This window comes from Littorina saxatilis, linkage group LG17 (assembly GCF_037325665.1).
Source record: "Littorina saxatilis isolate snail1 linkage group LG17, US_GU_Lsax_2.0, whole genome shotgun sequence".
NCBI lineage: Eukaryota > Metazoa > Mollusca > Gastropoda > Littorinimorpha > Littorinidae > Littorina > Littorina saxatilis.
The window spans coordinates 945,667-963,172 of record NC_090261.1 but is presented as its reverse complement, the minus strand read 5'-3'; the positions used below and the strand labels follow the sequence as shown (position 1 = coordinate 963,172).

At 43.6% G+C, this 17,506-nt stretch overlaps 2 protein-coding genes across 2 annotated transcripts in view; one reads left to right on the top strand and one right to left on the bottom strand.

Annotated features, from left to right (window-relative positions):
* LOC138952399 (cleavage and polyadenylation specificity factor subunit 2-like) overlaps nucleotides 1–4,523 on the bottom strand; it is a 357,958-nt gene extending 353,435 nt beyond the window's left edge. Inside the window, exons 1-5 of the mRNA XM_070324066.1 lie at nucleotides 4,431–4,523; nucleotides 2,775–2,949; nucleotides 2,175–2,334; nucleotides 1,641–1,746; nucleotides 169–298 (exon numbers count right to left, since the gene is read on the bottom strand). Coding sequence (XP_070180167.1) covers nucleotides 169–298; nucleotides 1,641–1,746; nucleotides 2,175–2,334; nucleotides 2,775–2,923 — 545 coding nt within the window. The 5' untranslated portion in view covers nucleotides 2,924–2,949; nucleotides 4,431–4,523. The remainder of the gene's footprint in view (nucleotides 1–168; nucleotides 299–1,640; nucleotides 1,747–2,174; nucleotides 2,335–2,774; nucleotides 2,950–4,430) is intronic.
* A 40-nt stretch (nucleotides 4,524–4,563) lies between these two features.
* Nucleotides 4,564–14,069, top strand: LOC138952892 (uncharacterized). The gene is made up of 13 exons (XM_070324643.1): nucleotides 4,564–5,052; nucleotides 6,090–6,143; nucleotides 6,287–6,484; nucleotides 6,890–7,134; nucleotides 7,559–7,653; nucleotides 7,859–8,461; nucleotides 8,759–8,820; nucleotides 10,395–10,465; nucleotides 11,061–11,129; nucleotides 11,453–11,549; nucleotides 12,965–13,007; nucleotides 13,314–13,471; nucleotides 13,806–14,069. The coding sequence occupies exons 1-13, from the start codon at nucleotides 4,936–4,938 to the stop codon at nucleotides 14,031–14,033; spliced, it is 2,040 nt and encodes a 679-aa protein (XP_070180744.1). The 5' UTR covers nucleotides 4,564–4,935; the 3' UTR covers nucleotides 14,034–14,069.
* Nucleotides 14,070–17,506: the final 3,437 nt, after the last annotated feature.

The window sequence follows — 17,506 nt, the reverse complement described above, 5'->3', positions numbered from 1 at the left end:
ACTACACATATCAAAATAAAACCTGGCACAACACCCAGTGTAACAAGTAATGGTTTTAGGTTTTTTTTAGTTTTTTTCCTACCAATAAACCTAACAGGCATATACTTTCATGGTATGCCTCACTTGCCACCAAAGCTATCAGTAACATCAGTATCAAACAAACCCCACCTCTCTTTCTTGTGGTTGTAGTCCACAGCGTAGATGATTTCTTCCTCTCCATCTTTGACGATTTTCCAGATTGTGCCGCCCAGCATGTGGCCTGCTGGCAGTGGGGTGATCTGCAGTCCATGGCCTTTACCTGACCGGGGACAATAGCACACATCAATATTGGTCTTCTTTCTTTAAATAGTTCAATAAGACATCTCTCTCTCCATCTCCCCCTCTCTCCATATTCAACCTCTTTCCTGTGTTGCCTAAAATCACGCACACACACACAAAATTAAAAACAAGTCGCGTAATGCGAAATTACTACATTTAGTCAAGTTGTCGAACTCACGGAATGAAACTGAACGCACTGCACTTTTTCACCAAGACAATACAGCTTCGTCAATCCCCCGCACGTGTAAAACGCAGTAAAATTGACAAACCAGTCAGTATAGCGTGGTAGCGGTTGCGTTGAGCAGGATCGCGCGCTTTTCTGTAGATCTCTATTATTTTTAACTTTCTGAGCTTGTTTTTATTCCAAACATAACATATCTATATGTTTTTGGAATCAGGAACCGACAAGGAATAAGATGAAATTGTTTTTAAATCGATTTTGTAAGCTTAAATTTAATCATAATTTTCCTATTTTTTATTTTCAGAGCTTGTTTTTAATTTGAATATAACATATTTATATGTTTCGGGAATCAAAAAATGATGAAAAATAAGATGAAATGGCTTTTGGATCATTTTATACAAAAATAATTTTAATTACAATTTTCAGATTTTTAATGACCAAAGTCATTAATTAATTTTTAAGCCTCCAAGCTGAAATGCAATACCAAAGTCCGACCTTCGTCAAAGATTGCTTAGCCAAAATTTCAATCAATTTAACTGAAAAATGAGGGTGTGACAGTGCCGCTTCAACTTTTACAAAAAGCCGGATATGACGTCATCAAAGACATTTATCGAAAAAATGAAAAAAAATGTCTGGGGATATTATTCCCAGGAACTCTCATGTAAATTTTCATAAAGATCGGTCCAGTAGTTTACTCTGAATCGCTCTACACACACACACACACACACACACACACACACACACACACACACACACACACACACACACACACACACACACACACACACACACACACACACACACGCCACAACCCAGGTCTCGATTCTCCCTCTATGTTAAAACATTTAGTCAAAATTTGACTAAATGTAAAAAGGAAATGATCAGTTTAACGAGATGCTGAGAGTGAGAATAATGGATTATTACTTCCAGCAAAGCGACACAATGGCTGACGATGTCTCCAGTAATGTCTGTCTGTACCTTTGTAGTGTTGCAGTGCGGACATATTATGTTATTGTTACCACACCTTGTCATTCTCTTATGTATACCAGTGGTCGACACTAGGGCTAAATTACTCCAGTAATAGCTAGATCTCTCTCTCTCTCACACACAAAGAGTCAACTAATCACTAAATAAAGCTCACCTTTCAAAGTGATTGTCTGTGAGTACTTGAGCTGATTGATTTTATCAAAGGCTGCGTCCACATCATCCAGAGTGAAGATGTCAAAGTCCTCTGCATTGTGTCGAGACTGTTCAAACATACAAAACCAAATTTCTCAAGAAAACAACCCCTACAAACTCTTCTGAGATCAAACGCTTACATGCCTCAACCATTTCGTGTCTATAGGCAGTCAAATAAATATTTAAATCACATAGTGATACACACACACGTACACTGTTGCACACTTGCGCACAAGGTCAAACAAAGGGTGACATACACACATACGGTCACACAAACACACACATGATCACAGCAAAACACACACACACTGAAGACCTGTAATGTGTGCATGGTGTTGTGGCACTGACCTGGTACAGATCACACATCAACATCTGTCGCATCTTGTAGACAGGCACACACAGTCACACACACACAGTAATCCACACACACACACACACACACACACACTGAAGACCAGCAATCTCCAATCATCGTGCATAGTGTTGTAGCACTGACCTGGTAAAGATCATACATGAACATCTGTCCCATCTTGTAGACGGGCACGGTGGCGTAGATAGGACAGCTCAGCTCACATTTGCCCACCATGTAGGGGAGAGCACCCAGGTGAAGGTGGTCAGGGTACGACAACAGCACCGCGTCAATCTGATGCACGTACCTGCAATGACAATTGGGCATCAGGGAGTATTCTCATAGTACAGTCATACTTCTCATGCAGCTACAGGTAACTCTCATTGATACATCATTTACATGAAACAATAACTTAATTATTGAACTTTGTTACACTTGTGTACATCAGCTCAAAACTGAAGAAAAACCTGCAGATCGATTGCTTACTAAAAATAATAAAATGTTCAATCCCTTCACCAAACACACACAACCTTTCTTCACAACTTGCTCATGGAACCATGTTAAGTACATGTACTCTTAGGAAGGGTGTTGTGTTGTGTTGTGTTGTGGTGTGGTGTGGTGTGGTGTTGTGTTGTGTGGTGTTGTGTTGTGTTGTGTGTGTGTGTCACTGTGTGTGCATGCACGCATGCATAGGTATAAACCCCACAACTATTCTAGATAGACGGACATTTTTCAGCCAGTTCCTACCGTTTGAGGTCCTTGATGAAGTGCATGTTGAAGTCCTCGTCCCAGCCACAGTCCAGCAAGAAGCGGAACTCGTCCACCTGCAGCAGGTAGCACGGCGGGGACTCATCGTGAGCCCCCGAAAACACGTGCAGCTTGATGATAGACGTCATCTTCAATGTCCACTGTCTTCCCAGGCCTACACAATGAGAGAAAAATCAAGCTGTAATATCTCTAAAAAGTGTATTACAATAGCCTTGACAGTGACACATTAGATTTATTTAGCTCTCAGCAGTGATAGTGATAGTGATAGTGATAGTGATAGTGATAGTGATAGTGATACTGATAGCTTGTTGCAGTTTTGCACTTGCAGCATACACTATACATACATGTGTGTGTGTGGATCACTCCATCTGATCACAGGCGGAAGGTATCGTCCACTGGACGACTACTATCACAGAAAGACTACAAGGTACGTCACTCACCTTCGAGTCTTCTGTGTTCTTGGAGTCGCTTCCTGGGGAAAAATATTGTTCAAGGCGGTTTGCCTCTTCTTACAGTCTGTGTAAGGTCAAATAAATACCGTTGAATGATTGTTTGAACTATATGCACCTTTAGTTTTCAGCTTCCGTTTGCTGCAGGTTGTTTTTAACCATCATTTGGATGAATCTTCATCCACACGGCGTCTAATTATGCATCCGCACCGAATATGCATACCAGCGCTCATTGGTCTAAAACATATGTAAATAGTGTGCGGCAAAGGGAAGCTACCCACGGGAGTTTTCACTTTCGGTATTACTATTAGTGAAGAACCGTTTGCCACTTCATTCAAAATGAGGAAAACGTTTCAGTCGACCAATGAAAATAATCATCGAATATCCTGTTATTAACCAATGAGCGCTGGTATGCATATTCGGTGCGGATGCATAATTAGACGCCGTGTGGATATTAGCGGCTCGCAAACGAAGATTCGTCCAAATGATGGTTAAAAACAGCCTGCAGCGAACGGAAGCTGAAAACTAAAGGTGCATATAGTTCAAACAATCATTCAACAGTATTTATTTGACCTTACACAGAGGCAAACCGTCTTGAACAATATTTTTCCCCAGGAAGCGACTCCAAGAACACAGAAGACTCGAAGGTGAGTGACGTACCTTGTAGTCTTTCTGTGATAGTAGTACTAGTAGTCCAGTGGACGATACCTTCCGCCTGTGATCTGATGTCGAAATTGGTGTTCAAAATAAAATGCACATGGGGACCTAAAAAGTGCCCCCCCCCCCCCCCCCAAAAAAAAAAAAAATTGTTATTTATCTTTAAATAAAAAACAAAAACGCTGCCTCGATTACTGGAGGATTAATTGTTGTCTTGCACTGGCAGCATTTGCTCTCCCCAAGTGTACCATTCCCTCCTTCACCCACCCTCACAATAATGCCCCGAAGCATAGACCCAGTATTTTACGCAGAACCTGAAGTCTTCTACCAGTACGGAATTATTATTCTTTATCGGGGTTCATCATTGGGAGACAATTTTTTTATTGGAAACTGTCAACTTCATAAGTGCCAATGCTAATTATTTTGTGCAAATTCACCTCACCCACTTTGGCGTACCAGGGCAATCTATAACTTAAGTGTAGGCACTAAAAAAAAGGACGTTCATACAAATGTAGTATTTAGCACGTACAGAATATCGCAGTCTCTCCCGATCGTCGTTAACGTCTGCCTGTGTTCAACTACTCGCGGTAAACTGCACGGCGGCGGCCATTTTCACCTAAAATTCAAGGGACGTAACCCTCATCGTTTCCGGGTAGAGGCGGACGACACAAACTGTGCCGTGAAAATGAAAGAAGAAAGTTGTGGCGTTGTGATGTTGATGAACCGTATTTTCCTGCCCACATGACGCAGTCGCTTTCTGTGTGGTTCAAGTTATTTATTCCGATAGTGTTTCTGCCACGAACGTGACGGTCGTTGTCAGCATAGAGAAAACAGGAACAGTATCACATGACACAACAAACTTGATAAACTTTGAGCAAACATTGCTTGCCTGTGAGCGTACAGGTCAACAGACATCAGTCATCTTTTGTTTCTGTCACCTCATTTCGGGTGCTGTTTGTGGCGATTCGCCTCCTTTAAATGGGACTGGAAACTGCGTGCACAGTTTCAAAAGTACATACGAGGACGGGAGAAGCATGGATTTCCTATCTATAACGTTCTCAGTGTGTGTGTTGTGCATCATTTTGATATTATCACTGCGCTATCTTTCAATCCTAAGATGGTTCAGTGGTCAAGCTTACGTGCTTAGCAAGGCAAGTACATGTGTATGCTATTCATCACCAGCCATGATTACAGTTTTGTTAATTGTTGTGCTGTTGAAACAAAGCCACATGGTATTTGGATTGATCATTGGAAATTATGTATTGTCATCATGTCTCGCTTCAACTTACAAAATTAATAGGGCGGGCACATATTGCAAATCTTTACAATCAGAGTGATTTGTAACGATATAATATATATATATGCATCAAAATTCAAAAGAATGTGATGGCAACGTCGCGTCCCCATGCAATTGTCGATTGAGAAGATCTATTGTGAATGCACCTCGCTTCCCTGGTCAAATAGATTTTTAACGCGCCACACATCCCCATTCCTTATCTAAGTCGATAACTAAAAATGTATCCTTCTATAGGAGCTGAATTTTCAAAGAATCAATGACTAACTCACTAACTGACTGACTATTAGGGTTTAACGTCCTCTTAGACTAACTGGTCTATATTGGGACAGGTATTGGTAATACGCTGAAGATATGGTGTGATACTTTGATTCGAACAAGCCCGCTGTGGCTGTCTTCTTGGACACACCAGCATTGGGTTTGTCTCGTCAAAGTATCGAAAATACGATCATGATAATCAGAGACGAGAGATGATTCGTGTTTTCCAAGCCCTGAGACTTTCGCTGTGAACGTGGGATCTTTTTCGTGCGCATGTGTGCACACGGGGGTGTTCGGACACCGAAGAGAGTCTGCACAAAGTTGACTCCGAGAAATAAATCTCTCGCCGAACGTGGGGATCGAATCCACGCTGATAGCGACCAACTGGCTACAAAGCCAGCGCGCTACCAACTGAGCTACGTCCCCGCCCACTCACTAACTGTAAAAGACGAACATTGATAGATCTATCCTCAGGTACACAACTTGCAGTGTAACACATGAATTATTCATTCCTTGAGTTTACCACAGTTAAGTACAATTCTTGAGTTCTTCATTTAAATCTAAAACTGTATGGTACCCTTTAATGAACAGATTATCTTTGTTCTGTAGTGCTGACAGGGTTTTTTTCTTTTGCAGAAGCAGGAAAGTTTTTCAATCCTGGAAGTCCTGGAACTTTTTAAAAATTCCAAGGTATTGTAACTTTTCTTATTGTAAAATGCAAAGCATTTTTTAAAATGTTTATTTCCTCTGTGATGATTACACTAGCAGTTCATACAAAGGTCAAAGGTCATACTTGTTGACGATACAGAAAACGTATGTATCTGTCACCACAGCCATTCCCAGTGTCGTACCAGAAGGGCTGGAAGATCCACAGTTTTGTTCACGGACACAGAGTGTGGTTTCACTTCCTCACGTTCACGCGCGTGCCTAGCTCAAATCACAATGGCGGTCACATGTCTACCTCCGGTGCCTCCAGCGCCCCCTGCATCAAGGTTTTCGCCAGCTTTAACAGAGTCAGGGCGTCTTCACAGGTACGTCTGTTCAACACACCTATTGTCTTTAGTGTGGGAGGGGGGGGGCCTGTCTGTCTCAGTGTGTGTGAACCCCCTTTTAAGATTCCCTAATTGAAAACCTCCATCCCTCCCCACCCCACCCACCCCTCCCCCATTTTAGACCTTGATTTTTCAGATTTTATCTTCATATCCTCTGTAAATTACCCCTCCATTTTAAGAATCCCTCCTGATTTGTTTAAGTCTGTAAATTGGGTTGGACTGTATCCTTGTGTCACCGAGATCCTGAAAACATGTTGTTTTTTCTACATGGCAAATTAAATTCTTGTTCATGCTTTATTGATCACTTCAAGTTATTACAGTAAAAGAGCGGGACCAAAGCAAGAAGCTGTGTCAGTTTGACTTTAGAGCTCAACTGGTTTTCAGTCCCTGCTTCAGCTTGTGAAGGACACATCACTGAGTTGTGAGTGGAAACCGGGAGTGATCGCGGCGCGCAGTGTGCACGAAGTCCCGGCGTCAGAGGTCAACGGGAAGAACAAAGGCATGGTGTCGTTACCGGTGCTGACGGACTTTGTGCGAGTGGAGCGTGTGGCGCCGGCCAGGCACCGCTGGTGGAGACACAACCACAGCAGCAACGTCGTCACGCCCACCGTCATTGAAGACTACAAGAGGTAAGTTACTCTGGACACATACAGTGATCACTCTTCTTCCTAGATTCACACAAAAATAGAATGATGGGACCCCATGAAAATATGTATACATCCAAATATCCTGGCTGAAAAAAACATTGTGTGAGAAGGCCATCATGCCAAAAGTGTGGGATGGTTGACAGGCCAGAGATCAGAACAATGGGTCAGATCAGTATGCATCAGTGACCAAAGACAGAGGCCCGACAACAACACTGAATAATCGTGGAATGTGGTCATGTTTTTTTGGATGAAGGGGAATAACTGATGTGGCTCCAAGTTCCCTGACATAAATCTATTGTGCTGCAAAACTCCAAAATTTGTCTTTAATCTGTTTAATGGGGTTATTTTTAATGTTCTCTGCTTTATGCTTAGAAGGTGAATGTTTGTATGGTGTGTGTTTTGCTAGATACTGGCACAGAGAAGAGAACGGGTGCAGCTGGCTGCTACAGATGAATGAAGAAGCACAGTCCCTCGTCTTCTTTCTCATTCAGCCAGTGGAAGGTAGGTGCACCTTTCTTTCTGCATCTTCAGCCAGTGGAAGGTAGGTGCACCTTTCTTTCTGCATCTTCAGCCTACAGTAGTCTCTGTAAACTCACATTTCATATGTTAAAATGTAACAGTGTGCAATTAGCAAATGTGGTACCCTGTGGTGCCCCCTGTTATCGCCTATGATGATTGTGACAAGATGTGTGTATCTTTTTCCCAGACCCAGACCACAGCCTGCTGACAGTAGTGACGTGGTCAGCCCCCCACACCTCCCCCGCTACCCCTGTGGACGAAGCCCCCTCCATTCTCCTGTCCTCCCTCAGCGACTACATCCACCTGCGTCGCGTCCAGATGACCCCCCTGCTCAACATCTCCCTGCCCCACCACCTTGTGGCAAGCGCTGCCGCGTCAGTCAACAAGGCTGCCTGCTCCCCCCAGTCCGACTCCCTCATGTCCAGGTTTCGCCAGTTCGTGCAGAAGTCGGGCAACACCGGCGCTGACTCCACCGCCTTCTCTGACTCTATCCGCAAGTCGGCGTCCATCCTTCACTACCGCAGTGCCGCCACCGGCGGCCTGCTGTCCAAGGCCGGCATCAGCTCCCACCACTCGCAGGTCATACAGGAGGAAGAGAACGAGTCCGATGGCGATTCCGGTGACCCTGACCCTGCAGGGGGCGACCACACCCAGGTGACTGATAAGGTGGATGGTGCAGGGGACGAGGCGGGGGAAAGGAGGAGGGGGGAGCTGCGACGATCGATGAGCGAGGTAGTTTCACGCCACAGTCCGTCCCCACAACTCTCAGGGTCGGAGAATGATGCCGCTGGTTGGTGAAAACTTCACTTGCATCTTTTGTGTGTGTGTGTGTGTGCATGTGTGTGTGTGTGATTATCAAACTGGTGTCTCATAGAGACTGACCAGATCTGTGACACTGGAATTTATACTTGCGGCGACTGTTTTACACACCAGTAGTACTCTAAAAGTGAGGTAATCATGAATTATAGCACAGGTTTGACCTGTTGTTGCTTACTCTTCAGCTAAATGTTGAACAATTTGTGCGTGGAAGGATTTTATTTTTATAACAAATGAGAGATGAGACTGTATGTGTTTGATACTGTTGCAGACAAGAAAGTTTCTCGCTACAGGACACAGGTCAACCAGGCTGCTGCTGACGTCATGGCACAGGTGACTTATACACTGACATGGCATCTCTCTCTCTGCACACTCACACACTCACACACCTACACACACTCACACACATACACACACACAAACACACGCACGTACACACACAACACCCAGATACACACACAAAACACACACATTAGCATTCACACAGCTTCATGTTAAAGCATTTGAAACTTCATAACAAACAAGTAAACAAAACAAAGATCTTGAACCAACCAACTAAGCAAGGAACCGAAACTCAACAAGTAAAACGAGAAAAAAACAAAGGAAAATTAATCAAAGATCGAGACCCTCATTAAACAGCATGTAAACGTGGATTCTTGGCATTGGCTGTGCAGGAAGTCCTTGTCATAACTCTGTCCCCACACAGATGTGTTGGTCAAACACTGAGAGTTACCTGTGTGTCCTTGTCATAACTCTGTCCCCCACAGAGATGTGTTGGTCAAACACTGAGAGTTACCTGTGTGTCCTTGTCATAACTCTGTCCCCACACAGATGTGTTGGTCAAACACTGCGAGTTACCTGTGTGTCCTTGTCATAACTCTGTCCCCCACTAATGTGTTGGTCAAACACGGAGAGTTACCTGTGTGTCCTTGTCATAACTCTGTCCCCCACAGATGTGTTGGTCAAACACTGAGTGTTACCTGTGTGTCCTTGTCATAACTCTGTCCCCCACAGATGTGTTGGTCAAACACTGAGAGTTACCTGTGTGTCCTTGTCATAACTCTGTCCCCCACAGATGTGTTGGTCAAACACTGAGTGTTACCTGTGTGTCCTTGTCATAACTCTGTCCCCACACAGATGTGTTGGTCAAACACTGAGTGTTACCTGTGTGTCCTTGTCATAACTCTGTCCCCCACAGATGTGTTGGTCACACACTGAGAGTTACCTGTGTGTCCTTGTCATAACTCTGTCCCCCACAGATGTGTTGGTCAAACACTGAGAGTTACCTGTGTGTCCTTGTCATAACTCTGTCCCCCACAGATGTGTTGGTCAAACACTGTTACCTGTGTGTCCTTGTCATAACTCTGTCCCCCACAGATGTGTTGGTCAAACACTGAGAGTTACCTGTGTGTCCTTGTCATAACTCTGTCCCCCACAGATGTGTTGGTCAAACACTGAGAGTTACCTGTGTGTCCTTGTCATAACTCTGTCCCCACACAGATGTGTTGGTCAAACACTGAGTGTTACCTGTGTGTCCTTGTCATAACTCTGTCCCCCACAGATGTGTTGGTCACACACTGAGAGTTACCTGTGTGTCCTTGTCATAACTCTGTCCCCCACAGATGTGTTGGTCAAACACTGAGAGTTACCTGTGTGTCCTTGTCATAACTCTGTCCCCCACAGATGTGTTGGTCAAACACTGTTACCTGTGTGTCCTTGTCATAACTCTGTCCCCCACAGATGTGTTGGTCAAACACTGAGAGTTACCTGTGTGTCCTTGTCATAACTCTGTCCCCCACAGATGTGTTGGTCAAACACTGAGAGTTACCTGTGTGTCCTTGTCATAACTCTGTCCCCCACAGATGTGTTGGTCAAACACTGAGTGTTACCTGTGTGTGTGTGTGCAGGCGATCCGAGCGTCCAACATTGACCTGGAGACATCCCCCAGTGTGCAGGCCGAGGTCTCCAGTGGATGGACGTGAGGCACTCTTTTATTTTATTTTAGTCACAAACAATACTTCATGACTTTGTTTCACTTACAGACGATACTAGCCACAGAGTTGACTGCTTCGTTTTGTCAACGAACAACACGGGCCACCTAGTTGACTGCTTCGTTTTGTCAAGGAACAACACGGGCCACCTAGTTGACTGCTTCGTTTTGTTCTCAACAGTTGTCCTTCCATTTATATGGATGCCTTTTTTCAGAGTTTACAGGCAGAAGTATCTGTATGCAGCCTGCTTTAAAGCACATTGTTACACATTGACGATTTATATATTGGTCACACACTTGTTACTTTCTATCAACATTACTTTTGTCATGATAACATGCTGTGAGAGTTTAAAGGTTTTAACGTTGATGTGATTTGTTCTGTCATGTAGTATTTCTGATGTAGATTAAAAATGATAAATGTTGTGACAAAATGCATTCTCATCAGTAATGCTTTGCCTTTGAGTATAAGAAATCCAGATGATGTGTTTATTTATGCTGAAGGATGGTGTATTGATGCTGAAGGCTGGTGTATTTATGCTGAAGGCTGGTGTATTTATGCTGAAGGATGGTTTATTGATGACAGGTATGTGGGCTTTGAAAACAACATTGTCACATTGAAAAAGATTCCTCCAGCTGGATGTACAGTGCAAAGGTAAACATTCAAGTCTACTTTTCCCCTGAGCTTTGTAGTAGTTGATAGCTGGTGTGCTTTATTTGCTTGGGATTGTTTTATCTCAACAACATCTCTGTCATTTCTTGTTCTTGTTCTTGTGTTAGTTCTTGTTCCTGTTACATCAAGCAAATGACTGTTTTAGTTCATGTTTTCTACCGAGGCTCAAATGGAGAAAATTGCATTTCTCATTGTTTAAGAGTGAAAGGTTTACATCTCTAGCTTCTGTGTGCCTACCTCCTGCCCTGGTTCACTAACAGTGTGACTGATGCTTCATTTTGTGCTGACTGTGTTTGTTTGATCAGCTACATCGGCAAAGGATTCATCCTGGCTCCGCCCAAAACGGTGTGGGACGCTATCAGGAACCCGCGCACACGCTTCACCTATGATGACACCTTGAAGGTACACTGACATTTGACACGCCGCTTTGGGAGATGTTTATTGGATTCTTGTGATTATTGTGTGTGTGTGTGATCTGCTACACATTTGACACGCCGCTTTGGGAGATGTGTATTGGATTCTTGTGATTATTGTGTGTGTGTGTGATCTGCTACACATTTGACACGCCGCTTTGGGAGATGTGTATTGGATTCTTGTGATTATTGTGTGTGTGTGTGATCTGCTACACATTTGACACGCCGCTTTGGGAGATGTGTATTGGATTCTTGTGATTATTGTGTGTGTGTGTGATCTGCTACACATTTGACACGCCGCTTTGGGAGATGTGTATTGGATTCTTGTGATTATTGTGTGTGTGTGTGATCTGCTACACATTTGACACGCCGCTTTGGGAGATGTGTATTGGATTCTTGTGATTATTGTGTGTGTGTGTGATCTGCTACACATTTGACACGCCGCTTTGGGAGATGTGTAGTGGATTCTTGTGCATTATTACACCCCCGGTATAGGGGTGTGTATAGGTTTCACTCGATGTGTTTGTTTGTTTGTGTGTTTGTTTGGGTGTTTGTTTGTGTTCGCATATAGATCTCAAGAATGAACGGACCGATCGTCACCAAACTTGGTGAACAGGTTCTATACATTCCTGAGACGGTCCTTACAAAAATTGGGACCAGTCAAACACACGGTTAGGGAGTTATTGGTGGATTAAGATTAAGACTGACATATTAATGGTCAATTGTTTGTTTGGGTGTGTGTTTGTGTTCGCATATAGATCTCAAGAATGAACGGACCGATCGTCACCAAACTTGGTGAACAGGTTCTATACATTCCTGAGACGGTCCTTACAAAAATTGGGACCAGTCAAACACACGGTTAGGGAGTTATTGGTGGATTAAGGTTAAGACTGACATATTAATGGTCAATTGTTTGTTTGTCTGACTTCTGACTTCCGACGTCCGACGTCCGACGTCCGACTTCCGACTTTTGACTTTTGACTTTTTCTGACTTTTGACTTCTGACTTCTGACTTTCTCTCTGTCTCTCTGTCTCTCTGTCTCTCTGTCTCTCTGTAAGGACGGGGGTGTTTTTCCTACCTCGGAGGAATTTCTTGTTTTGTGTGTGTGTGTGATCTGCTACACATTTTGGTATTTGTTCTCTTTATTCGACAGTGCTGTTGTTAGCATCTGGTAGGAGCAGGACTGAATGACATGAGGCTTAAAAATGTGTGGGATAAAGTATCATATTTGAGGAATGAACATCTTTGTCACTGAATAGCTTGAAACGTAGGTCGATACCCATGGTTTGACTGTGAGTTTCATGTTGTACCGTTTTTTATGAACAATCTGTTGTGACCTTTAATCCGACTGTCAGCAATGATAAAAGCAAACGTGTGTTATTGACTTGATTATTGCTGTGCAGAAAGTGGATGTCGTGGAGCAAGTAACGCAGGGAATCAAGATTGGTAAGTCAATACAGTTGTCTTGTAAGTTCCCAGAGAAATGACATTAACTTGGTTGCCTTTGGTGCACCTGTACCTTTACCTGCAGTTTCAGTATGAAACGTGGTGCAGCTGCACTGTTGCTTGGAGATGTTCCAGTGTTCCTTGACTGGTAAGAAAGGGTTTTCAGTGTACACCGGTACTATTAGTGTCTAAGCGCTGTAGCCGATCTTTTTGACATGTCTGGTGTTTGAGGTTTATTATGTCTCTCTTGTGTAAGTGTTGTAGGTCTCTGCAGTGCATCTGTACCCTTGCCTGTCTATGTGTCAGTGTACCTGTATCAAGAGGTGCTGCAGCTGCTGCGCAAGGAGTGCTGCGACGTGTGCTGCCTGCAGGGGGAGAGGGTGGAGGGGTCAAAGTTCGTCCTCTCATACACTTCCGTCGACCATCCCAAGGTGCCTCCCGTTGAAGGCGTTATTCGTGGAAAGGTAGGTCTGTTTTCATGTCCATGTGTCCATGTTTTGTTCATACTTCTCTCCCTTCTTTGGCGTCCCAATGGAGAGAATGAATGCACTGTTCAGGCATGGTGAGAAAGGGAGCTGTGATGACTGTGGAAAGTTATGTCATGTATTGTCTTCTGTCAGCGCTCCTGTATAAATAGACAAGTCCCGGCCTTTCTACCTTTTCTTTCATACAGAATAATGCCATGGAGGTGCAGGAGCAGCCTCGCTACTGTTACATTTTCAACTTCTCATGGTGTCATTCTCAGCAAAATGAATCGTTAGCTGCAGCATTTTCTTACCAATCAAGCTCTCATTACAGATGTTATCCAGTGGTTGGATCGTGGAGCCGGTACGCAAAGAGAAGCGTCTCTACTCCCTGGTCACATACCTGATGCAAATGGACTACGGCCCAAACAAGACGGGCCCTGGCCTGCCATTGGACGACATGATGAGCAGACATCCAATGAGCATCTACTATCTGCAGCAATACCTCAAACCTGCCGTGCAGCTGGCACGGAGAAAGTCAGCACCTGTGATACAGTTTTAGTCCAATTGCTTGCTTGGTTGGGGGGTCGCTGATATTGATGGTTGGGGGGTGGGTGATATTGATGGTTGGGGGGTGGGTGATATTGATGGTTGGGGGGTCGGTGATATTGATTGTTGGGGGGTGGGTGATATTGATTGTGTTTTATACAGTGGGTCAAGTGTTGAGACTTTTATGGCAATTTATGTAGCAAACCGTGTTTTTCCATTTGTGAGGGAATTCCAAGAAAGTGACAGGCCTCTTGTTTTTTCTTCTCTGCTTTTTGTAAAATGTTTCACTCATTGCGGTATGGTTCTCTCCTCATGGTGATAACTACAAGCTGTACATTGGGAGTGGTGTGAAAGCTGTGATTGTGACGGCAGAATTCAGTCAGGATTGTGGTCAAGGTTTCATTGTGGTGTGGTTGTTGTGGATAGCAATCCATGTTACTGCTCAGATAGCAGCCAGTGTAACACAGCTCAGATAGCAGCCAGTGTAACACAGCTCAGATAGCAGCCAGTGTAACACAGCTCAGATAGCAGCCAGTGTAACACAGCTCAGATAGCAGCCAGCGTGACACACAAGATGCAAATCCTCCATGATTGAATTGATCAGTCTGGCTGACCCATAGGTGTTGCCAGAAGAAAAAAACATGAATGCTTGTTTGTTCTTTTTTATTCCCCCCTCGCTCTGACCCACACATGTGTTAGTGTCACTCCAATTCCTCGTTTCAGGCATGCCGATAGCTGAAAAATACACATGGGTGCTCATACCAAAATAAAAGCAAATTGTGGTCCATGTAGCTAGTGTCTTCATATTTGTTCAACACTGTGCGCCCTTTGATCCACATATTTCACTGTTGATGATAGTATAGATTAGTGGTGTTATTGAGTCACACTCAGTTTAGATTAGTGTCGTTATTGAGTCACACTCAGTATAGATTAGTAGTGTTATCGAGTCGCACTCTTGCCTCCAATGAGGAGCAGATTACGTAAAAGTGATATTGTTTCCCTCTTCCCTTACCAGGCACAACTTTGACAAAACCCTTGTTCTCTCTTGTTGATGTTGCCATCACAGAGCACAAGGCGTTAGGTATGGGGTGTCGCCTCCAGTCATACTATATTTTTATATATCACACTACACCTACATTCTGTCTGAAAAATAGCAATATTTTGTTTACAGAGAGAGTATTTTTGCAGAGATAATGATGATCCCTGTGTTTTTGATGTAACTTTGTCTTTATTGACAGAAAATATGCTTGGTGTTTCAATATGTTCTCAACATGGAGTATGATGCTGACAACACAAAGTTGAAACAATGTTCATACCTTTTACAGATGTGTTTATTATTGCCGTGACCCGTAAAGTGTCCATAAAGCCAATCATGTTGACAGTGCTTGGTGCTACATGTAGTCTCCTGCTTTGCACCAAGACACCAACATGTTTCTTGCAATGCCAAATTACTGGTTCTTCCACTCTATATAGGGGTCATTGTGTGTATAGATGATATTTGGCTTTGTGTGGTGAGATGAAGATAGGATAATGTTGATATTGATCCATACCCCAGTCTAGTCTTGTTGCCTGGCGCTACGTCGAGTCATGCTTGGTGTGGGGTGTGTGTGTGGTCCACAGGTGCACTCTGCTGCACATTTCACAAGCTGTATACCTTGACTTTCTCACTGTTCTACTTCTAGCACAGGCAAGGTGATTGAGCACAGGCCAGTAGAAAGAAGGGTTGTATGAGAGGTGAGGGCAAAACATGAATGGCTCGGTGAGCTCAGTGTCTCTGCATCTTTTTTTTTTTTTTTTTTTTTTTTTCTTTTTTTTTACATTTTATTTCCTTTATATACACATAAACACAGCATAACATACATCATACACCGAGTTTATCAACAGAGCGTATACACACGTACATACCTAGACAAGACACAGACATAGACAGTAGGGTGGGTTGTTGAAAAAAACAGGGGATATGGAAGGGGGGGGGGCTGAGGTTGTGGGGGGGGGGGGGGGGGTAACCGAGGTTGGGGGAGGGGAGGGAGGTAGGTGGGGACGGTGGTCACAATTTAGCCTCCAAGTATACATGGGGTTTAATTATCGGCATAAAAGTACTGTATAACCTGTTATGAGTAAATGGGTCAGGGGGTATCACATTCAAAAATGTTCATACGAAATCAATCAATACAATTATCCTATAGCATCAATGAAAAAAGTGTCTATATAAACACCACTCTTTTTCAAATTTACCATAATAATTATTTACACTAGCATTATACTTTTCGATCAAAAACCTTTCTTTAACAATTTTCACAAAAACATTTAGTGTTGGGACTGTCTTATTTAATTTGGCTCCAAATATACTTTGTTTGGCAAGGAGAATAAACAAATCAAAAACAGCATCCGTATGAAAGTTGTCTAAATACCCTAAAATGACAAGCTCTTTTGACAAATTCAAATTATTGCAATGTGTGAAATTTTGACATAACCATTCTGTGAAATCAGACCAAAAAAGCTTAACTCTTGTGCACTCCCAAAACAAATGTATTAAGGTTTCCTCTTCCTGTGTACAAAAGCTACATAGTGATGTGTCGGAAATTTTCATCAAAAATAACAGGCGTTGAGTGTCTCTGCATCTTAACTGAGCTCTCACCGGTAGAAAGAAGGGTTGTACCAGAGATGAGGGCAAGACATGAATGGCTCGGTGAGCTCAGTGTCTCTGCATCTTAACTGAGCTCTCACCAGTAGAAAGAAGGGTTGTATGAGAGGTGAGGGCAAGACATGAATGGCTCGGTGAGCTCAGTGTCTCTGCATCTTAACTGAGCTCTCACCAGTAGAAAGAAGGGTTGTATGAGAGGTGAGGGCAAGACATGAATGGCTCGGTGAGCTCAGTGTCTCTGCATCTTAACTGAGCTCTCACCGGTAGAAAGAAGGGTTGTATGAGAGGTGAGGAAGACATGAATGGCTCGGTGAGCACAGTGTCTCTGCATCTTAACTGAGCTCTCACCAGTAGAAAGAAGGGTTGTATGAGAGGTGAGGGCAAGACATGAATGGCTCGGTGAGCTCAGTGTCTCTGCATCTTAACTGAGCTCTCACCAGTAGAAAGAAGGGTTGTACCAGAGATGAGGGCAAGAAATCAATGGCTTGGTTAACTGAGTCTCACCAGTAGAAAGAAGGGTTGTACCAGAGATGAGGGCAAGAAATGAATGGCTTGGTTAACTGAGTGTCACCGGTAGAAAGAAGGGTTGTACCAGAGATGAGGGCAAGAAATGAATGGCTTGGTTAACTGAGTGTCACCGGTAGAAAGAAGGGTTGTACCAGAGATGAGGGCAAGAAATGAATGGCTTGGTTAACTGAGTGTCGCCGGTAGAAAGAAGGGTTGTACCAGAGACGAGGGCAAGAAATCAATGGCTTGGTTAACTGAGTGTCACCGCTTCTTCACTCAGCTCTGTGCTTTGACATTGTGTCAGCAAGTTTTATGAAGCTGTTCCATGTTTCTTC

What these genes read in the sequence shown, in the direction of transcription:
- LOC138952892 (XM_070324643.1), top strand. Translation starts at nt 4,936, where the DNA reads ATGGATTTCCTATCTATAACGTTCTCAGTGTGTGTGTTGTGCATCATT. An exon ending in AAGCTTACGTGCTTAGCAAG is followed by an intron (nt 5,053 to 6,089) that starts GCAAGTACATGT and finishes TTTCTTTTGCAG; the next exon opens with AAGCAGGAAAGTTTTTCAAT. An exon ending in GAGGTCTCCAGTGGATGGAC is followed by an intron (nt 10,466 to 11,060) that starts GTGAGGCACTCT and finishes TATTGATGACAG; the next exon opens with GTATGTGGGCTTTGAAAACA.